The sequence below is a fragment of the Vulpes lagopus genome, chromosome 2 (assembly GCF_018345385.1).
Source record: "Vulpes lagopus strain Blue_001 chromosome 2, ASM1834538v1, whole genome shotgun sequence".
In the NCBI taxonomy this organism is placed as follows: domain Eukaryota; kingdom Metazoa; phylum Chordata; class Mammalia; order Carnivora; family Canidae; genus Vulpes; species Vulpes lagopus.
This window is the reverse complement of record NC_054825.1, coordinates 31,856,198-31,878,487: the sequence shown is the minus strand read 5'-3', so window position 1 is coordinate 31,878,487 and position 22,290 is coordinate 31,856,198. Positions and strand designations below refer to the sequence as shown.

At 37.9% G+C, this 22,290-nt stretch overlaps 1 protein-coding gene across 1 annotated transcript in view; it reads left to right on the top strand.

Moving 5' to 3' along the window:
• CC2D2B (coiled-coil and C2 domain containing 2B) overlaps positions 1–22,290 on the top strand; it is a 109,442-nt gene that overhangs the window by 71,573 nt on the left and 15,579 nt on the right. The window contains exons 24-28 of the mRNA XM_041745230.1: positions 1,834–1,930; positions 13,326–13,424; positions 17,128–17,310; positions 17,477–17,674; positions 19,680–19,769. Coding sequence (XP_041601164.1) covers positions 1,834–1,930; positions 13,326–13,424; positions 17,128–17,310; positions 17,477–17,674; positions 19,680–19,769 — 667 coding nt within the window. The remainder of the gene's footprint in view (positions 1–1,833; positions 1,931–13,325; positions 13,425–17,127; positions 17,311–17,476; positions 17,675–19,679; positions 19,770–22,290) is intronic.

Sequence of the window (22,290 nt, the reverse complement as noted above, 5' to 3'; positions counted from 1 at the left end):
AATAGTCAATAAGATAAATTTAGATTAAATAAGATTAAATTTTACTCTTTAGTGAACTAAAGAGAAGGAGGCTGTGGAGTATTTGAATTCTCGTAGTTATAGCAGCAAGATAAGCCAAAAACAGGTTTAGAGTATAACCAAGTTGATTAGAGGGTCAGCTAAGGCACAACCATTCAGTTAACACTTTTTGTTCCCTGAGATACAAGAGCTCTTTTCCCTTCTCCACACGACATTTTAGTGAATAAAATCCACATGCAAATGGGATAGAGAGTAATAATAAATAGTATATAGTAATTAGGCTTGTGATCTCTACTTTGGACAAGAAATTATGGTGAAATTTGGATAAGGCTTTCATAGAATACAAAATGCAAGACAATGCAGGACTTAAGAGATTTAAAGGACATACTAAGTTGACACACTCAAAAATGTCTGGAGGATGATAGTTCATTTCTCCTGCTCACATAGTGTAAGTATCCATTGCCTCCTCATTCCTGTCAAGCTTTTGCAACATGAAAGGGATCTCTTGAAGAGCAGGACAGGGAAGTCAGCTTATCACTTAAAAATATAAGGAAACTTCAATATAAAATTGTTCTCTAATCTCAGCTAACATTTTTCAGTTGTCACTGGCTGTGTGTCTCAAAAGTTACAAACTGTTGGAGATCCTTTGAAATGGTGGTTGCTTCCTTAGCAACAATCTTCAATAAATAATATCAGTGGCAGTTGGTACACTGGAAAGAGCCTGGCCTTTAGAATCAGCCAGAATTGCGTTCACATACAAGCTCTGTCATTTGCTGATGGCTTTACTTTTTTTTTTTTTTTAAGATTTTATTTATTTATTCATGATAGACACAGAGAGAGAGAGAGAGAGAGAGAGAGAGAGAGGCAGAGACACAGGCAGAGGGAGAAGCAGGCTCCATGCAGGAGCCTGATGTGGGACTTGATCCCAGGTCTCCAGCATCACGCCCTGGGCCAAAGGCAGGCACCAAACCACTGAGCCACTCAGGGATCCCCCCTGATGGCTTTACTTTTAAGCAAGTTATTTAACTTCTCTGACTTGTTAGAAGTTTGATCAAGGTTCAAGGTTCCACACACAAGCTGGAACTAAGAGTGGAGGAAAGTTCTAGGTTTGTGGTATATATTACACTATCCTTTGTCAAGGACGTCAAGTAAGCCATCAGCAGACAGCTTGCAAAATGCATTCTACTATCCCAATTTCTAGTTGGAGAAAATGGATGTGGGAAAAAGAATAAGTTCTGTGGTTAAACAGTCATATCTCTTAGCTGAGAACAAAAGAGCAATTTAAATATATATGGGAAATAGAAGAATGTAGTAGAATTTAAGGTATTTGGAATATCTTGATACACCATACTTTGGATAATTTGTTAGCAATGAATGTCTGTAGTGAAAGTCTTTCTGCTTGACATTTAAACATTTTTATTTTTCATGCAAAATACCTTAAGAGAGATATGTTACAAAGCACAATTTAAAGATTTTATTTACTTATTAATGAGACACACACACACACACACACACACAGAGGCAGAGACATAGGCCGACGGAGGACCAGGCTCCTCACAGGGAGCCCAATGTGGGACTTGATCCCAGGACCCCAGGATGATGCCCTGAGCCAAAGGCAGACGCTCAACCATTGAGCCACCCAGGTATCCTGCACATGCTGGTTTTAATGAAAGATAACAGTCATCTGCAAAACACATAGCTTTTTCTTAGTTTACACTTTATAAAAGAAAAGATCACAGGTAATTTTATGGTTCCTTATGAAAAATGCTCTTATAAAATAAGTTAAGCATTTACATATGTTTCTCTTATTTACAGCTCACCAGGACATGATTATAGCTTCTCAAGCTTATCTAAATTAAAAGATAATATATATATCAACATTTTTGATGAAATGATTATTGAAAAACATGAGGTAAATTAGAATAATTATAATAATCAATGTTGAACTGATTCTAAAGTCAAACTGAATGAAATCTAGTACCATATTTGTAAATTTGCTTTTAGATGCAATGTCTATTTCCAACATTTTATAAAAAGGATTTGGGGTAACTTGAAATAAAATCAGACATATGGCAAGTAAGTTAAAAAATAATAGAGATCATAAACCACATATAAGAGGAGGAGGAAAAAAAAAAAAGAGGAGGAGGAGTAAATATACCAAGAATCTGGGAGAAGTAGGTTTCTGCAATTGAAACTAACACTTAAATGTGAGCTTCCTGGTACCAAAATAAATGAAATGAAACAAAAATTGGTTATATAGTTCTCATTTTCTGATCAAAGAAAATACACAACTTCCTTAGAAGATGCCAAATTATTCTTAGGACTAAAACCCAGTTCTACTCAATCAAATTTTAAAAATTACTGAATGTCTTCCTCGTAGATAAGCAAAAGCTCCTAACAACACTAAGTGCAAGCTCTCAAATAAATCTTAGCTTCCTTTCTACTAAAGTTGGCACCAGAAGTATAAAGACGCCTATCTATTATGTCTCCTCTTTTGGGACTCTGAATTTTTGTTTTTGTTTGTTTTTAAATTCAGGTTTTATATATATATGTATATTTTTTGTGTATTTTTTATTGGAGTTATATTTGCCAACATATAGCATAACACCCAGTGCTCATCCCGTCAAGTGCCCCCCTCAGTGCCCATCACCCAGTCATCCCAACCCCCTGCCCACCTCCCCTTCCACTACCTCTTGTTCATTTCCCAGAGTTAGGTATCTCATGTTTTGCCACCCTCACTGATATTTTCACTCCTTTCCCCTTTATTCCCTTTCACTATTTTTTATATTCCCTGTATGAGTGAAACCATATAATGTTTGTCCTTCTCCGATTGACTTATTTCACTCAGCATAATACCCTCCAGTTCCATCCATGTCGAAGCAAATGGTGGGTATTTGTCATTTCTAATGGCTGAGTAATATTCCATTGTATACGTAAACCACATCTTCTTTATCCATTCATCTTTTGATGGACAGCGAGGCTCCTTCCGCAGTTTGGCTATTGTGGCCATTGCTGCTATAACCTTGGGGTGCAGGTGTCCTGGTGTTTTACTGCATCTGTATCTTTGGGGTAAACCCCAGCAGGGCAATTGCTGGATCATAGGGAAGTCTATTTTTAACTCTTTGAGGAACCTCCACACAGTTTTTCAGAGTGGCTGTACCAGTTCACATTCCCACCAACAGTGCAAGAGGCTTCCCCTATCTCCACATCCTCTCCAACATTTGTTGTTTCCTGCCTTGTTAATTTTCCCCATTCTTACTGGTGTGAGGTGGTATCTCATTGTGGTTTTGATTTGTATTTCCCTGATGACCAGTGATGCGGAGCATTTTCTCATGTGCTTGTTGGCCATGTCTATGTCTTCCTCTGTGACATTTCTGTTCATGTCTTTTGCCAATTTCATGATTGGATTGTTTGTTTCTTTGCTGTTGAGTTTAATAAGTTCCTGATAGATCTTGGATACTAGCCCTTTATCTGATGAGTCATTTGCAAATATCTTCTCCCATTCTATAGGTTGTCCTTTAGTTTTGTTGACTGTTTCTCTTGCTGTGCAGAAGCTTTTTATCTTGATGAAATCCCAATAATTCATTTTTGCTTTAGTTTCTCTTGCCTTCATGGATGTATCTTGCAAGAAGTTACTGTGGCGAAGTTCAAAAAGGGTGTTGCCTGTGTTCGCCTCTAGGATTTTGATGGATTCTTGTCTCACATTTAGATCTTTCATCCATTTTGAGATTATCTTTGTGTATGGTGAAAGAGAATGGTCTAGTTTCATTCTTCTGCATGTGGATGTCCAATATTCCCGGCACCATTTATTGAAGAGACTGTCTTTTTTCCAGTGGATAGTCTTTCCTGCTTTGTCGAATTTTAGTTGACCATAAAGTTGAGGATCCACTTCTGGGTTCTCTATTCTGTTCCATTGATCTATGTGTCTGTTTTTGTGCCAGTCCACACTGTCTTGATGACCACAGCTTTGTAGTACAACCTGAAATCTGGCATTGTGATGCCCCCAGCTATGGTTTTCTTTTTCAATATTCCCCTGGCTATTCGGGGTCTTTGCTGATTCCACACAAATCTTAAGATGATTTGTTCAACTCTCTGAAGAAAGTTCATGGTATTTTGATAGAGATTGCATTAAATGTGTAAATTTCCCTGGGTATCACTGACATTTTCACAGTATTGATTCTTCCAATCCATGAGCATGGAATATTTTTCCATCTCTTTGTGTCTTCCTCAATTTCTTTCAGAATTGTTCTGTAGTTTTTAGGGTACAGATCCTTTACCTCTTTGGTTAGGTTTATTCCTAGGTATCTTATGCTTTTGGGTGCAATTGTAAATGGGATTGACTCCTTAATTTCTCTTTCTTCAGTCTCATTGTTAGCGTATAGAAATGCCACTGACTTCCAGACATTGATTTTGTATGCTGCCACACTGCCGAATTGCTATATGAGTTTGGCAATCTTAGGGTGGAGACTTTTGGGTTTTCTATGTACAGTATCATGTCATCTATAAAGAGGGAGAGTTTGACTTCTTCTTTGTCAATTTGAATGCCTTTTATTTCTTTTTGTTGCCTGATTGCTGAGGCTAGGATTTCTAGTACTATGTTGAATAAAAGTGGTGAGAGTGGACATCCCTGTCGTGTTCCTGATCTTAGGGGAGCTCCCAGTGTTTCACTATTGAGAATGATATTTGCTGTGGGCTTTTCGTAGATGGCTTTTAAGATGGTGAGGAATGTTCCCTCTATCCCTACACTCTGAAGAGTTTTGATCAGGAATGGATGCTGTATTTTGTCAAATGCTTTCTCTGCATCTACAGGGGGGATTATATGGTTCTTGTTTTTTTCTCTTACTGATATGATCAATGACATTGATTGCTTTACGAGTGTTGAACCAGCCTTGCAACTTGGGGATAAATCCCACTTGGTCATAGTGAATAATCTTCTTAATGTATTGTTGGATTCTATTAGCTAGTATCTTGTTTAGAACTTTTGCATCTGTGTTCATCAGGGATATTGGTCTATAATTCTCCTTTTTGGTGGGATCTTTGTCTGGTTTTGGAATTAAGGTGATGCTGGCCTCATAGAATGAGTTTGGAAGTATCCCATCCCTTTATATCTTTTGGAACATCTTTAGTAGAATAGGTATGATTTCTTCTTTAAATGTTTGATATAATTCCCCTGGGAAGCCATCTGGCCCTGGACTTTTGTGTTATGGGAGGTTTTTGATGACTGCTTCAATTTCCTTCGTGGTTATTGGGTTGTTCGGGTTTTCTGTTTCTTCCTGTTCCAGTTTTGGTAGTTGTGGTTTTCCAGAGATGCGTCCATTTCTTCTAGATTGCCTAATTTTTTGCCTTTAGCTGCTCATAATATGTTTTTAAAATCGTTTGTATCTCCTTGGTATTGGTTGTGATCTCCTTTTTCATTTGTGATTTTTGAGTCTTTTCTCTTTTGTTTTTAATAAGGCTGGCTAATGGTTTATCTATCTTATTAATTCTTTCAAAGAACCAGCTCCTGTTTTTGTTGATCTTTCTACAATTCTTCTGGTCTCTCTCTCATTGAGTTCTGCTCGAATCTTTATTAAGTCTTCTTCTGCTGGGTGTAGGATCTTTTTGCTGTTCTTTCTCCAGTTTCTTTAGGTGCAAGGTTGGCTTGTGTATTTGAGTTTTTTTCAATTTTTTGAGGGATGCTTGTATTGCAATGTATTTCCCTTAGGACTGCTTTTGCTGTATTCCAAGGATTTTGAACGGTTGTATCTTCATTCTCATTACTTTCCATGAACCTTTTAATTCTTCCTTAATTTCCTGGTTGACCCTTTCATCTTTTAGCAGGGATGGTCCTTAACTTCCACGTGTTTGAATTTCTTCCAAATTTCTTCTTGTGATTGAGTTCAAGTTTCAAAGTATTATGGTATGAAAATATGCAGGGGACAATCCCAATCTTTTGGTATCAGTTAAGACCTGATTTTGACCCGTATGTGGTCTATTCTGGAGAAAGCTCCACATGCTCTTGAGAAGAATTGTATTCAGTTGCGTTTGGATGGAAAGTTCAGGAAATATCTGTGAAATCCATACACTGTGGTCCAGTGTATCATTTAAAGCTCTTGTTTCTTTGGAGATGTTGTGCTTAGAAAATCTGTCATTTGCAGAAGCGCCGTGTTGAAGTCTCCCAGTAGAAGTGTATTATTATCTAAGTATGTCTTTACTTTGGTTATTAATTGATTGATACACTTGTCAGCTCCCATATTTGGGGCATAAATATTCATGATTTTAGGTCTTCTTGTTGGATAGATCCCTTAAGTATGATATAGTATCCCTCTTCATCTCTTTGGGATAAACTTTAATTTATGTGATATGAGGATTGCTACCCCTGCTTTCTTTTGAGAACCATTTGAATAGTAAATGGTTCTCCAACCTTTTATTTTCAGGCTGTGGGTGTCCTTACGTCTAAAATGAGCCTCTTGTAGACAGCAAATAGATGGGTCTTGTTTTTTTATCCAGTCTGAAACCCTGTGTCTTTTGATGGCATCATTAAGCCCATTCACGTTCACAGTTACTATTGAAAGATACGAATTTAGTGTCATCATAATACCTATTCAGTCACCGTTTTAGTGGCTTATTTCTTTGGGCTTCCTCTTTCTTTTACAGAGTGCCTCTTAATATTTCTTGCAGAGCTGTTTTGGTGGTCACATATGCTTTCAGTTTCTGCTTATCTTGGAAGCTCTTTATCTTTCCTTCTATTCTGAATGAGAGCCTTGCTGGATAGAGTATGTATTCTTGGCTGCATATTCTTCTCATGTAGGACCCTGAATATATCCTGGAGCCCTTTCTGGCCTGCCAGGTCTCTGTGGAGAGGTATGCTGTTAAACTAATATTTCTTCCCATGTAAGTTAGGGATCTCTCGTCTCTTGCTGCTTTAAGGATCTTCTCTTTATCTTTGGAATTTGAAAGTTTCACTATTAAATGTCGATGTGTTGAATGGTTTTAATTGATTTTAGGCAAGATCTCTCTCTCTCCTGTATCTGAATGCCTGTTTCCCTCTCCATGTTTGGAAGTTCTCAGCTATGGTTTGTTCAAATATGCTTTCTGATCCTCTGTCCCTTTCGGCGCCCTCTGGAACCCCAATTAAACATAGATTTTTCCTCCTGAGGCTGTCATTTATTTCCTTTAACCTATCCTCATGGCCTTTTAATTGTTTTTCTCTTTTTTTCCTCAGCTTCCTTCCTTGCCATCAACTTGTCTTCTATGTCACTCACTGATTCTTCTGCCTCACTAACCCTCGTCGTTAGGACCTCCAGTTTCGATTGCATCTCATTTAATTGATTTTTAATTTTGGCCTGATTAGATCTAAATTCTGCAGTCATGAAGTCTCTTGAATCCTTTATGCTTTTTTCCAGAGCCACCAGTAGCTTTATAATTGTGCTTATGAATTGGTTTTCTGACATCGAATTGTAATCCAAATTTTGTAACTCCTTGGAGAGAGTACTGTTTCTGATTCTTTTGTGGTGAGTTCTTCTTTCTAGTCATTTTGCTCAGTGCAGAGTGGTTAAAAATGAGTTGTACTGGAAAAAAGAAGAAAAAACAAAGAACAAGGAGGGGTATCCTCTGGTTCTATATACTGTAAATCCCTCGACTTCCCTTGGAGCTTTCCAGCGCTGCTGGGTCAAGAACTTGCTCTTCTTCTGTCCTTCCAGCTGGTTTCTGGGGGCGGTGGGGGGGAGGGGCCTGCTGTGCTGATTCTCAGGTATGTGCACGGCTCCGTGGGAGCTGTTTATCCTGTGAGGCCCCTGTTCCCTGGAGGCCCTGCTCCATCACAGGAACAGGGTGACACCAAGAGGCACAGCCACACTGGCAGCGGCCAGCTCTCCAGCCCTGGAGTCAGCTCCCGCAGTAACTACCGCAGTCTCCCAGTCTGCACTGGCCTGGATCTCCGGGGTGGGGGGCGCTGACCTGCACAGCTGGGGGCACCCAGCGGCAGTCGCATCCTCGCTGTCCTGTGCCCTCCCCGCCTCTGCCTCTCCCAGTGGGGGGGCGCAGGATCTTGGGCTGTGTCCCCTGGCACCCTGGGATCCAGCGCCTGTGCTGCTGGAATCGCGCTCCCGGGGCACAGCCCCCTCCGCCCGGAGTCGCCGCCCGAGCTGCTCCCGAGGCCCCACCTGGTGCTCCAGGCCTTTACCGAGCTCGGCCTCTGCTGTGCGGCACGCTCTCCCCAGGGCGACCCTCCTCTGTTAATGCCCCCGGAACCTGGAGGCCCCCCTGACCCCCTGCGGTTCTGCCCGGTTTCCCTGTTGAGCACTTTTCCATCCGGGAAGAATCCGGTATGGATTTTTAAAGTTCCTGCTTCTCCGGGGCTGCGCTTTCTTGTCCTGGAGGCTCTCACCGCCCGGCTTTAGCCTGGTTCCTCGCGGGGGGCCCCTCCCCAACTTGATTCTTTTTTATTTTATTTTATTTTTTCCTTCTTCCTACCTTGTTAGAAGTACAAACTCTTCTCTCTGTAGCATTCCAGCTGTTCTCTCTCTAAATCTCAGGTCAAATTCGTAGGTTTAGAGGATGATTTGAAAGTTAACTAGGTAAGTTGGTGGGCACAGGTGACTTGGGGACCCTACTCTTCTGCCATCTTGCCCGCCCTCTCCTGGGACTCTGATTAAATGCCCTAATAGAAATGCTCTTCAAATCCTATGGCAAATGCTGCTGAAAGAGCAATTAATTCTATCTGGAGGGATTGGGGATAAGAGGGAGAGAAGTTGAACTAGACCCTTCAACTATTGTTCAAGAATGAGCCTTCTCAAAGAAACATAATGTCGGTGTCTTCCAGTGCAGTTTTCCAGGAGATGCAGACACACATTCTTATTAAAACATTTTCTATCAATTCTACATAAAGGTTGGAGATAGAGATTTGAACAGTAATTTGGTGATGGCCATTCTCCAAAGAGTTTAACTGAGTAGTTTCTGATGATCTAAACTGTTAATGGTTTGAATTTGGGAAACCCAAAACAGAGCCTAACAGACTTTCTCCTGTAAAAGTGAATTATCTCAATGATCAATTTGACCAGAATCGAATAGTAGTTAATTAATAGTTCAATTCTTATAAGTGCTTTGTGTTGTTAGTGAATGAAATCTGTAGGTTTCAGGTATCAGACATCTGTGACAACATTGGCATGCTCTTTAGGAAAGGAAAGGGTCTGACCTGTATTCTTGCTTTCCTCTCATGCAATGGGTTACAAGGTAACTATAGGCCCAAACATTCCATTTTCTCATAAAAGACCAGATCTAGGCTGAGCCTCAAGTTGATCACCCAGTTGAAAGAAGATTTTGGCTTATCATCAGTCACTATTCTTTAGAAAACAGTTTCTTCCCATGCCTCAATCTTCCTCTTTTCTCTGCATTTCTTTCTTCTTCCTGCTGTCAACTATTTCTTACTTCCTGTGGGTCTCTCCTTCATTAGTTAACTTGTTAGCAAGAAGCTGAGGACTTGGAAGTCTCACAGACATGTGGCCTAGTTTTAGCACAGGGGATGAAAAAGCTGGGCTGAGATGAATTTGGAATCACTGTCTCTCTCATAGTAGTAGGAATATTTTAAGACCATGAATTTATCTCTAAAATATCTTAGGCCAGATTTTTTATATTAGGTTATTTTTATTTTGTGTTATTTTCTATATATTTTTATACATTTATATCTTTCTTGATCTACTAGTTAAGTAATACTGTGTTTTTATATTTTCAAATGTTTAAGCGACTCTAGTATAAAGTTTTGATCTGATTTTTAAAAAATATTTTATTTATTTATTCATGAGAGACACACAGAGAGAGGCAGAGACGTAAGCAGAGGGAGAAGCAGGCTCCCCACAGGGACCCTGATGTGGGACTCTATCCCAGGACCACAGGATCATGCCCTAAGCCGAAGGTAGATGCTCAACCACTGAGCCACACAGGCGTCCCTAAAGTTTTTTATTTTAAATTCTAGTTTTATTTTAATTCTAGTTTTATTGGATTATAGCCAAATTTTGTAATTTTTAATAATTGGTACTATGATTTTTGAAAAACATAACTCTTTAAAACATGTTATTTTTAAAGTTTAATTTTATGCTTTTTCTAGAGTTTACAAGCCACTGAAATTTAGATTATTCAGATGCAAGAAATTCAACCCTATATTTCCTTTTTTTTTTTTTTTTCAACCCTATATTTCCTAACTGAATTTGTATTGGCAAAATTATTCTGGCAAATATTTTGCTTTCTATCCAAGGGGAAATAAATAGTAGAGACAAAAGGCTAAAAAGGAAAATAAAAAGTCAGCACTTCAGATCACGAAACCAAATATTGCTAGTATCACCCCAGAAGCCTCTTTTGTGCTCTCCCAAGTTACTTCCTCCCCACGAGTAACTATCCTAGCTTCTTTTTTTAATAGTAAATTTATTTTTTATTGGTGTTCAATTTACCAACATACAGAATAACACACTATCCTAGCTTCTAACACCATGGTTTAGGTATTACTTATGATGCATCCATCTGTGAATGACTTAGTTTTCTCTACCTTGTGTTTGTGGGAATCATCTGAAATGCTCATAGCTGTATAGTATGTTTTTGTAGGAATATACAACAACTTTTTAATGCATTCTACAACTGATAATTTGCTTCTTTCTAGTTGTCAGCTCTTATATTTAACACTAATATAATTGGACTTGGGGAAATGAATCTATTCATTTCTGTTAGAAATATACTTAAGAGTGAAATTGCTAGCTCAGATTGTGCATATGCTCAGCTTTAGTAGTATAATACCAGTTTCCAAAATGGTTGTGTCAGTTCATACTTCCACCACCAGTTTATGAGAGCTCTGACTGATCCATGTCCTTGTTACCTAGCATTGTCTGATATTTTCATTTCAAACATACTGATGAAAGTAATCATATCACCTTATGCTTTTAAGTTGCATTTTAATGATAACTTATGAAATTGAGCACCATTTTCTACATTTACTGGCCGTTTTGATATCCTCTTTTGTGAAAGATATGTTCAAGTATTTTGCCTATTTTTTCACTGATTTTTAACAGTGTATAATATGGATATGAGTACTTTGTCAGATATACATTCTATAAGTATTTTTCGCATGCTGGCTTGTCTTTTTTGACTTTTTAAAAGTGTCTTTCTATGAATAGAAAATCTTGATTTAATATAGTGCAATGCAGTGGTGGTGCTTTTTTGGTCCTTTTTAAAAATATTGTCCGCTTAAGGTCATGAAGATATTATCCTGAGGTTGCTTCTAAAACTTGAATCATTTTACCTTTTTCACATTTAGATCTAAAATCCAACCGATTGATTTTTATGTGTCTGTGAGGTAGAGGTCAAGATTACTTTTTTCCCGTAAAGATATTCATTCAGTTGACCCAACACCATTTATGGAAAGGAACATACTCTCCCCCATTGCACGACAAAGTCACCCTTTGTTGTAAATCTGGTGACTGTATAAATGTGGATTTATTTCTGGACCCTCTATTATGTTCTATTGGTCTATTACCTATTCTTACATTGATACCACACTCTTTTCATTACCAAAGCTTTATGATAGAAACCTGTTTTTCAGCTTTATTTTTCTTCTTCAAGATTGCTTTGGCTAGGGGTGCCAAGTGACTCAGTAGGTAAAGTCTTTCTTTGCTCAGCTCATGATTCCAGGTCATGATCCTGGGATTGAGCCCTGCACTGAGCCCTACATGGGGCTTCCAGCTCAGCAAGGAGCCTGCTTCTTCCTCTGCCCCCTTCCTTGCTCATGCTCTTTCTCGCTTTCAGATAATAAATAAATTAATAAAATTTTTTTAAAAGACTGTTGGCTACTCTTAGCCATTTACATTTCTATATAAATATTAATATATATACTATATATAACATATATAGTATGTACTATATATGTACTATATAGCATATATAGCATATATATATTATATTATATGTATATATATGTAAGCTGGAGAACCAGAAAAGCAAGTGCTGTAATTCAGTTTGAGTACAAAAGTCTAAGGATGGAGAGACTGCTGGTGTAATCCCCAGAGTCCAAAACACTTGAGAACTGGGAGCTCTGATGTCCGAGAGAAAGAGAAGATGTCTGAGAGAAAGAGAAAGAGAATTTGCCTTTCCTCCACCTTTTTGTTCTATTCAGGCCCTCAAAAGATTGGATGATTTCTGCCCAAATTGATAAGGGCTGATTTTTACTCAGTCCACTGATTCAAGTGCTAATATCTTCAGGAATACCCTCACGTACACACCCAGGAAACATGTTTTACCATCTCTGGGCATCCCTTAGCTCCTTCAAGTTGACATCTAAAATTAACTATCACAATTTCCTTTTCCTAATTTACACCACAATGGGGCCTAAGCACGCCTAGAATCTATCATACTATTCTAAACAGACCAAAATGGTTAATTTCTCTTTGTACACAGATGGATAGTTTAATTTAACAGGATGGCCTATTGTTTACTTCTTTAATGATAGGTCCTGGAAGTGAAAGGTAAGCTCTAGCCAAGGCTAACATGGGGACAGGGAAGAAAGGAAATCACACCAATCTTGCAAATCTGAAATTCCTGTGATAAAAGGTGATTAGGATCTTGGGAAAAATAAAATCTGTCCACTAGCATAAGGAACAACATATCAAGCAGTCAGAATTGGTCTATCATTGCAATCACTTCCAATAGAGAAAACTTTCTTAGAAACTCACTGGGCTCAGAAGATTGGTTGGTAAATCAGAGAAAACTGAATTGCATGGTCTTAAGGGCTTACGATGAGGTAGCCTTGGGGATCACCTGTTTCCAGGAGATATGCCATGCACTTAGATTACTTAGCTGTGTCAGAAAACCTGCTTCTTTTTGACCACATTATATCAACCATTAAACTTATACTGAGTCTATTTTTCTCATTAATCTAGCATCCATGATGCTATTCTCCTCTTTGAAAGTGTCCTCATCATTTCAACATATTTTCACTACCATTTAACATCTTAAAATGTTGTTAATGGTGATGATGTCTTTGGGGTTGAATTAAGATAATTTTTTTCTCTGTATTCTGTAGTGTATTTTCCAAGTTTGCTGCATAGAGCACATCTACTGCAATCATGTAAATAGCTGTCCATAGGCCATAAACTCCATAATAGGTCATTATTTTGATTTAAATAGTCAATTATCTTTTAAAGAAATTAAAAAGAAAGAAAAAATGTTTTCTGTTTACTCTTTGGTTTCTTTATTTAAAAAATGATTTTTTTACTTACTTGTAAATTAGTGAAATTATTCATCACATAGTATGAAGTACATAATAGAAAAATTATTCATATTAATAGGATCCTTATTTCAAGAGCTGCAGTAGTCATTCACATATAAGGAAGAATTGGCTCGGATCCATTGTCTTCCCTTTCTCTGCTCTTCTGCAACAATCTGAGGTAATAGAAAATGATTATTTGCTAATTATTCTCAGTTTTTACCTCTGGCTAGTAGAAACTTACTGTTTGTTTATCTTTGAAATTAGATTCTGTGATTGACATGTTGGTAGGTCAGTTAAAGTGAACTTGTGTTTGAGTGCCACTGAGATGTTGGAGTGTTAGAATCACAAATGTTCTTTAATTAACAATAAATGATTAATAACGTTGCTTTGTGACCAAGGGTTCCAGGAATTTCAGCTCCTCAGTGTTGTTTATTGGTAATGAGACAAATGATTAGCACCAGTCTCTGTCATATTCCCACAAGACTCTCCTGTTGAGTTATGTAGCACAAATATGCCTTCATGACCAGCAAAATATAAAAGCCCCATATTAGACTCCATTTTGGGTTTTGTTACTCACAGAGCTATGCCAGACACAGAAGTTTCAGAAATAAATTTTCTACCTCAAGGAGCTCACTGTCTATAGAAGAAAACTAATACTTGAGTACAACCTGATAATGCTTTAGTGCCTTTGATAGGGGCATGAGATAGATACTACGAGAACATACGGTAGGGAATACCTTACTCTTCCTAGCTTGGAGGATGTGGGGGGTATACAGAGGAGTCAGGGCTGAGTAAGATGGGTAGAGGAGGAGAATGAATGGTCAGTACAGAAGAGATAATTTTTTAATCAATTCCTTAAAGATGATTTGCCAAACAACAGAGGGCATTTGACTCAGAAGGAATTATTTTGCATTCAGCTATTTGCCACAGAATATCTGACAGTGATTCAAGCGGTCTATTTATCTCACCTAAAAAGAAGTCTAGACAACAGTGCAGCAGCTCAAGAACATCATTACAGGCAGCTCAGGTGGCTCAGCGTTTTAGCACCGCCTTTAGCCCAGGGCCTGATCCTGGAAACCCGGAATCGAGTCCCACATCAGGTTCCCTGCATGGAGCCTGCTTTTCCCTCTGCCTCTCTCTCTCTCTCTCTCTCTCTCTGTCATGAATAAATAAATAAAATATTTTTTTAAAAAGAACATCATTACATCACATAAATATCGTGTATCTTTCATCCTCATAATTGCAAATTGTTTAATGCACCTCCAGCCTAATATTCATGTTGTAGACAAGAGCGGGGTGAAGCAAGAAGGGGCAGTGCCTGTATCAGGAAAATAGACACTTTCTCAGAAAACCCTGGTGGACTTCTTACATTTATGTGACTTGGCCACCATGTGCCTGTTATGTTGCTACCTAAAATTGTTGGTGAGAAAGGACAAAATGGATATTAGGGAGGAGAGGAGAAATGTCTGCATAATGTGCCATCAAGAGGGATGTCATGTGGGAGCATGTTTCAAGTACAAGGGCTGCAAATAAAGAGCAATAGAAATTTAAGTTGTTGGAGGTACAGGGCTTCCTACATCTATAAATCTCTGGATATCTCCCACTCTCAGGCCAGACTCTAGGATAGATAGTTGAGAATGTGAACTTCAAAAGTAGACAGACCTCATTAGCTGTCTGAGTTTGCACAGATTACTTAAATTCTGTGAGCCTCAGTTTCCTTATCTGCAAAATGGAGATAACTCTATTGACTTCATTGAAAGATATGATCTATATCAAGCACTTGGCACAGTGCCTTGACCATAGTAAGTGCTCAATAACTATTAGCTATTACTATTAGTTATTATTATTGTAAATCAGCTCCTACCTCCACACACACATACAAGAATAGCCAGGGAAATATTAAAAAAGAAAACCATAGCTGGGACATCACAATGCCAGATTTCAGGTTGTACTACAAAGCTGTGGTCATCAAGACAGTGTGGTACTGGCACAAAAACAGACACAGATCAATGGAACAGAATAGAGAACCCAGAAGTGGACCCTCAACTTTATGGTCAACTAATATTCGACAAAGCAGGAGAGACTATCCACTGGAAAAAAGACAGTCTCTTAAATAAATGGTGCTGGGAAAATTGGACAGCCATATACAGAAGAATGAAACTAGACCATTCTCTTACACCATACACAAAGATAATCTCAAAATGGATGAAAGATCTAAACGTGAGACAAGGTTCCATCAAAATCCTAGAGGAGAACACAGGCAACACCCTTTTTGAACTTGGCCACAGTAACTTCTTGCAAGATACATCCATGAAGGCAAGAGAAACAAAAGCAAGAATGAACTATTGGGACTTCATCAGGATAAGAAGCTTTTGCACAGCAAAAGATACAGTCAACAAAACTAAAAGACAACCTACAGAATTGGAGAAGATATTTGCAAACGACATATCCGATAAAGGGCTAGTTTCCAAGATCTATAAAGAACTTATTAAACTCAACAGCAAAGAAACAAACAATCCAATCATGAAATGGGCAAAAGACATGAACAGAAATGTCACAGAGGAAGACATAGACATGGCCAACAAGCACATGAGAAAATGCTCCACATCACTGGCCATCAGGGAAATACAAATCAAAACCACGATGAGATACCACCTCACACTAGTGAGAATGGGGAAAATTAACAAGGCCGGAAACCACATATGTTGGAGAGGATGTGGAGAAATGGGAACCCTCTTGCACTGTTGGTGGGAATATGAACTGGTGCAGCCACTCCGGAAAACTGTGTGGAGGTTCCTCAAAGAGTAAAAAATAGACCTGCCCTACCACCCAGCAATTGCACTGTTGGGGATTTACCCCAAAGATGCAATGAGATGCCAGGACACCTGCACCCCGATGTTTATAGCAGCAATGTCCACAATAGCCAAACCGTGGAAGGAGCCTCGCTGTCCATCGAAAGATGAATGGATAAAGAAGATGTGGTTTATGTATACAATGGAATATTACTCACCCATTAGAAACGACAAATACCCACCATTTGCTTCAACGTAGATGGAACTGGAGGGTATTATGCTGAGTGAAATAAATCAATCGGAGAAGGACAAACCTTATATGGTCTCATTCGTTTGGGGAATATAAAAAATAGTGAAAGGGAATAAAGGGGAAAGGAGAAAAATGAGTGGGAAATACCAGAGAGGGAGACAGAACATGAGAGACTCCTAACTCTGGGAAACGAACTAGGGGTGGTGGAAGGGGAGATGGGCGGGGGGTGGGGGTGACTGGGTGAAGGGCACTGAGGGGAGCACTTGATGGGATGAGCACTGGGTGTTATTCTATACGTTGGCAAATTGAACACCAATAAAATATAAATTTATAAAAAAAAAGAAATTGAAAAAAAATAAAATTAATTAGTCATATGTTACGCAAGTTACCTATCAATAAAAACTACATTTTGCCTGGTTTAAAAAAAAAAATCCCTCCTCTTATGGGCCTATGGGTTGTCCTTTCTGCTGTTATATTTTCTCTTCTCTTTCTAGACCCAATATAAAATGTAACATGGTCTTTTAGCATCTTCTCTGAGCCTGAAATGGTTCTTCTAAGAACTTTTATGACTCTGTTAGGGTAACTTGCATCCTCATTTCATCCCTTTCTTACATTTGCCCTCTCCACATAGTGCATATAAGACAGGAACTCAGGGTGTCAAGGGTGTCTGTGAATAGACCACCATGGAGAACCTGATCATCCTTGTGCAGGTATATATTAATAGACCTAGCACGTACTTACCCATGCAAACCTATTTTCTTCTACAGTATAGAAGACTATACTGTACTTGCTGATGTATATATTTGTACAAAATCTATTATATTGCTATATTCTTTCAGATTAGTGGAACATTTCAAGTAAATATTCCACCAGTTTTGCTTGGATATACTTGGAGTAAGACTTATGTATCTCCAAAAGAAGATAATAATGGGCAGAATTTAAAAGAATGTATTTTCTTAAATATTTTTGCTACCATTGAACCTCAAATATCATATGTCACCTGTAATCCAGAACTAGACAAGGTAGGTTTTGCATTGAATTGTTTTTATGTGTCCTATTAAAGAAATATAAACTTCTTAAAAACTAGTAATAATAATTTCAAAACTGGTAGAAATGAACATCGGTTCTTGATATTTTCCTGTGGGAAAAATATAGTACAATGTTGAAATATTTTGAATTTTATTTTAGTTTTCAGATCTAACAGATGTCTTGGAGAGAGCACAGATTTTCAAAAAATCTTGTAAGGCGATGTTTCCCAACCGAAGAATCACAACTACTGTCTTTAATAGTGAAGGGATACAGATCTTAGTAACAAGATATATCAAAGCATTAAATCCACCTCAGCAATTCCTGGATATGTTTCTTCATGATTCTACTGCCACACTTGTAAGATACATATTTTAGTAGCTTTGTTGATATATAATTCACATACATAAAATTCACCCATCTAGGGTGTACAATTCAATGGTCTTTAGTGTATTCAGAGTTGTACAACCATCACCGTAGTAAATTTTAGAACATTTTCATCACTCTAAACTTATATTCATTTTCATTTGTTTACTGTTTTATATTAACTTTGAGCATAACTTTCTTCCAAAATTGCTTTGCTTTCAAAGACAGTTTCCTGACAGAGAAATCATTTATGTTCCCCCACGTGGGGGAGAATATTTCTTGCAGATTCCCTTCATTCCTGCCCCCTTGGACTAGAGTCACTGTTGCTACTAGTGACCACACTAGTTTTGTAACATTTCTACCAAACTTTGAAAAATGGCACAGAAAAATTCCTTTGACTTCCAGGCAAAGTTAACAGTTATGTTGCTAAAGGGGTTGTGTCCTTCTAAGGATTGCTTCTCACTGTATGTGAGAATAAAGAAAGTAGGTTATATTTTTCCCTGTAAACTGCCAATATAGCACTTCCCACTCCATCCCTATGTGACTTTTTCTTTATGCATATTTATTTACCAGCTGACAAGAAAGACATATACTCAAAATTGAATTTTATATAAAATGAAGATTTATTCACTCAACTCAAAACCTCCTTCCACTTTGAGAAAGGAAAATGTGATAGCAGAAATATATCTCCTCTTTGAGAAAAGAATAAGCTTTGCTTAAAGGCCATCCATGAAAAATTGCTTATATCTTTTGTTTATTTGGGTTTGATTGAGTCAATTGGTTCATCTCAGAATATTTATATTATTTGTCCACTATCAAGCTCCCTTAGCTGGACTCTTCAGGATAAAATCAGAAGTTCTAATTTAGGTTGCCTTTTGCTACACTCTGCCTTTCCATCATGAGTTATGAGTTTCTTCCTGCCTGTTTCCTGTCACCCAAAGTGCAAGGAGATAATAATGCTTTAGATTTATTTCAAAGACAATCTTTGTCTTTTTAAAAAATACATATAAATAACTCAGCAACTTTTCTCATGAGGGACTATGAACTATGTTTAATTAATTGCAAGAAGTCAGAAACATGACCAATGCAGGAGGTAATTAGAAATCAATGGAAATGTCAGTAAACTTTCTGTATTGACTCATTATTTATTTGTATCCCTTTCTCATTTCCTACATTAGTCTGAGTCCTTGTCTCCAGCCCTGTAGGGGGAACAGTCCACAGTTGCACCAACATTTTCCTACTTCAACAGCTTGTAACAAGCTTATATTAGTAAAAGTAATTCTGATAGATTTGGAACTTAAAAGCAAATCAAGGGCAGCCCCGATGGCGCAGCGGTTTAGCGCCGCCTTCAGCCCAGGGCATGATCCTGGAGACCCTGCATCAAGTCCCACATCAGGCTCTCTGCATGGAGCCTGCTTCTCCCTCTGCCTGTATCTCTGCCTCTCTCTCTCTCTCTCTGTCTCTATGAATAAATAAATAAAATCTTAAAAAAAAAAAAGGCAAATCAAATTTTTGCTATTCTTCAATATTTTTCTTTAAAAAATTTAGTTTTTTTATTTTTTTTAATTTAGCAGTTGTAACTTAAAGTATATATGTAATATATATAATGTATATATGTATACTATATATACTATATGTAATATATGTAATATATACCATGTTTAAAAATTTAATAATTTATTACAGTGAAGTGTAATGGTTAACAGGCATGTTCTGGAGTCCAGCTAATTTGGGCTTCTTCCTGCAAGACTCCATACATTGTGTTGGCTCTGTGACCCTGGCAAATTATCTTAGCACTCTATGCTATTTCCTCTTCTGGAAAACAATAATAATAATAATAATAATAATAATAATAATATGTATTTCATGGGCTTGTGGGATACCTTTAATGTGATGGTATTGCATGTAAAACACTGTGCTTGGTGATGGATATATATACATATATATATATATATATATATAGTATACACTTAATAAATGTTTGTTAATATTATTCTAGGACCTCATTGCTCACTTTGTATCTTTGATTCCTATTGTGCCTGATATTCTGGATGAAAATGATGGTTTTGACATATGGATGACATCAGAGGTAACAAATTGTATTTTATTTATTTTTAAGATTTATTTATTTATTTGAGAGAGAATGCGTGTGTGTGAGTGGGGGGAAGAGGCAGAGGGAGAGAGTGTCAAGCAGACTCCCAATGAGCATAGAGTGCTCACAACCCATGAGATCAAGACCTGAGTGAAAACCAAAAGTTGGATATTTAATCAACTGAGCCACCCAGGTGCCCCATTATGTTTTACAACTAAAATATATAGTACTCTTGCTTTTTTCCTAAAGAAACACTTTTTTTAAAGAAACACTTTTTAAAAGTATCATACACTTATGAAATACTTTGTCTTGTGAAATTTAAAAGCATTTGATAATTTAGTATATCATTTTTAGCTCTATAACAATCCATAGAGATAATTCTTAAACAGGAACAATTTTATTCAACATTATAAATGGTAGTTTATGAATATTTTAATTCAATGGGAATTCCAGAAGTATGATATTATGACATCCTCCAGAGAGAAATATGGTTTGTCACTATGGAGCTGGACAGATGCTGAGTCTAGGGCAAATATATTACATTTCTCAGAAGCTTTCCTCAGTCTCCCCACATCTGAATGAAGAGCTTACATAGCAATGTTCTTTTTTAGCACTTGGATTAAAATTCTCTTTAGATCAGTTGCCAAATAGAATAAAAGCCCCATGAAATATTTGAGACACATTTATACAAAAAATTTGTAGATTTAATTGGTCATCCTATTTTTTCCCAAAATCCAGCAACTCTAATTAGAGCAGTTTTTTCATTTCACCTTAAATTATATTTAGTTGTTTCTACACCACACTCTGTATATATAGCTCTCAAGTTTAATCTCTGAATGAAGAGGTAGTCCTGATAATTTATTTTTATATTTTTATATACATTTAGCAAGCATTCAAGAAATAACTTTTATTTGAAAACTACTAGTATGACAGGAGCCTAAGAGAGAGGCACTTTCCACCTGGAACCAATGGTCCTGGCACTTCTCTAGAATGATTTTATTTATTTATTTATTTATTTATTTATTTATTTATTTATTTATGTTTTTTAAAAGATTTTATTTATTTATTCATGAGAGACACAGAAAGAGAGAGGCAGAGACACAGGCAGAGGAGAAGAAGACTCCATGCAGGAAGCCCGACGCGGGACTCGATCCTAGGACTCCAGGATCACGCCCTGGGCCCAAGGCAGGCGCCAAACCGCTGAGCCACCCAGGGATCCCCTCTAGAATGTTTTAGAGGCTAAAGTTGAGCTGAAATGGATTTAGGGCGGGCACCGGGCTAACTTAATAAGTCAGCTACCCAGTCTCCTGCTATGTGAGAACAAGGGAGACACAAGCATGTGTTTCCAGTGATTCAGTTATTAAAATCTAGTAGAGGGATCCCTGGGTGGCACAGCAGTTTAGCGCCTGCCTTTGGCCCAGGGGTGATCCTGGAGACCCGGAATCGAATCCCACGTCAGGCTCCCGGTGCATGGAGCCTGCTTCTCCCTCTGCCTATGTCTCTATGTCTCTGCCTCTCTCTCTCTCTCTCTCTCTCTGTGACTATCATAAATAAAAAAATTATAAATAAATAAATAAATAAATAAATAAATAAATAAATAAATAAAATCTAGTAGAACTCAAAGAGGTGTCATTAACTTTAGACTCTTCTGAGACTTTCAGACCTAACAGAATGTATTCATGGATATTATGATCCTGCAGAACATTGAAAGAGCCTCTAAGATATCTAACAAATAACCATAAAAATAACTATTTGGGGATCCCTGTGTGGCGCAACGGTTTGGCGCCTGCCTTTGGCCCAGGGTGTGATCCTGGAGACCCGGGATCAAATCCCACATCGGGCTCCCGGTGCATGGAGCCTGCTTCTCTCTCTGCCTGTGTCTCTGCGCCTCTCTCTCTCTGTGACTATCATAAATAAATAAAAATTAAAAAAAAAATAACTATTTGGGTAAATGCCTAATACTCCCGAGTCTCCCTCCTGCACACCCCCAATCCAAACAATGCTCCTAACCAAGAGGTTAGTGATTACAAGTGGGATTGATTACAATGGAATTCCTCTTGGCTAATGTCTTCCCACTGATGTGAACTCTTTAGCCATGAGATGCCCATGTTGTATGACTAACTAGACTGCCACAGGACAAGTGATATTTTTTCCTACCTAACACACAGTCTTAGGAGAAAACTAAACCTTAGTTAAATCCTCCTTCAACCACTTAAGAGCTGTATGACCTAAGATAAGGGATTATACAGGGATTTTGAATGGATAACATATATGCAAGGTATCTGGAACTCAGTATGTTAGTTACCTGTTCTCCCCTGTTCCCTCCTCCTATGACATCCAGTCAGGGGAGCCTCCTTGGCCTGACACTGAATACTACTGGTATTCTGCTCTTCACTCTTCTGTTCACACTTTTCTTTCAAAGGAGCACATTACCATCCTCCCTAATCTCCATTCCTCGCCATCACATTCAGCCAGTGTGTACGGATGTAGCCATATCAGTTTTTAAAACATTGAAATC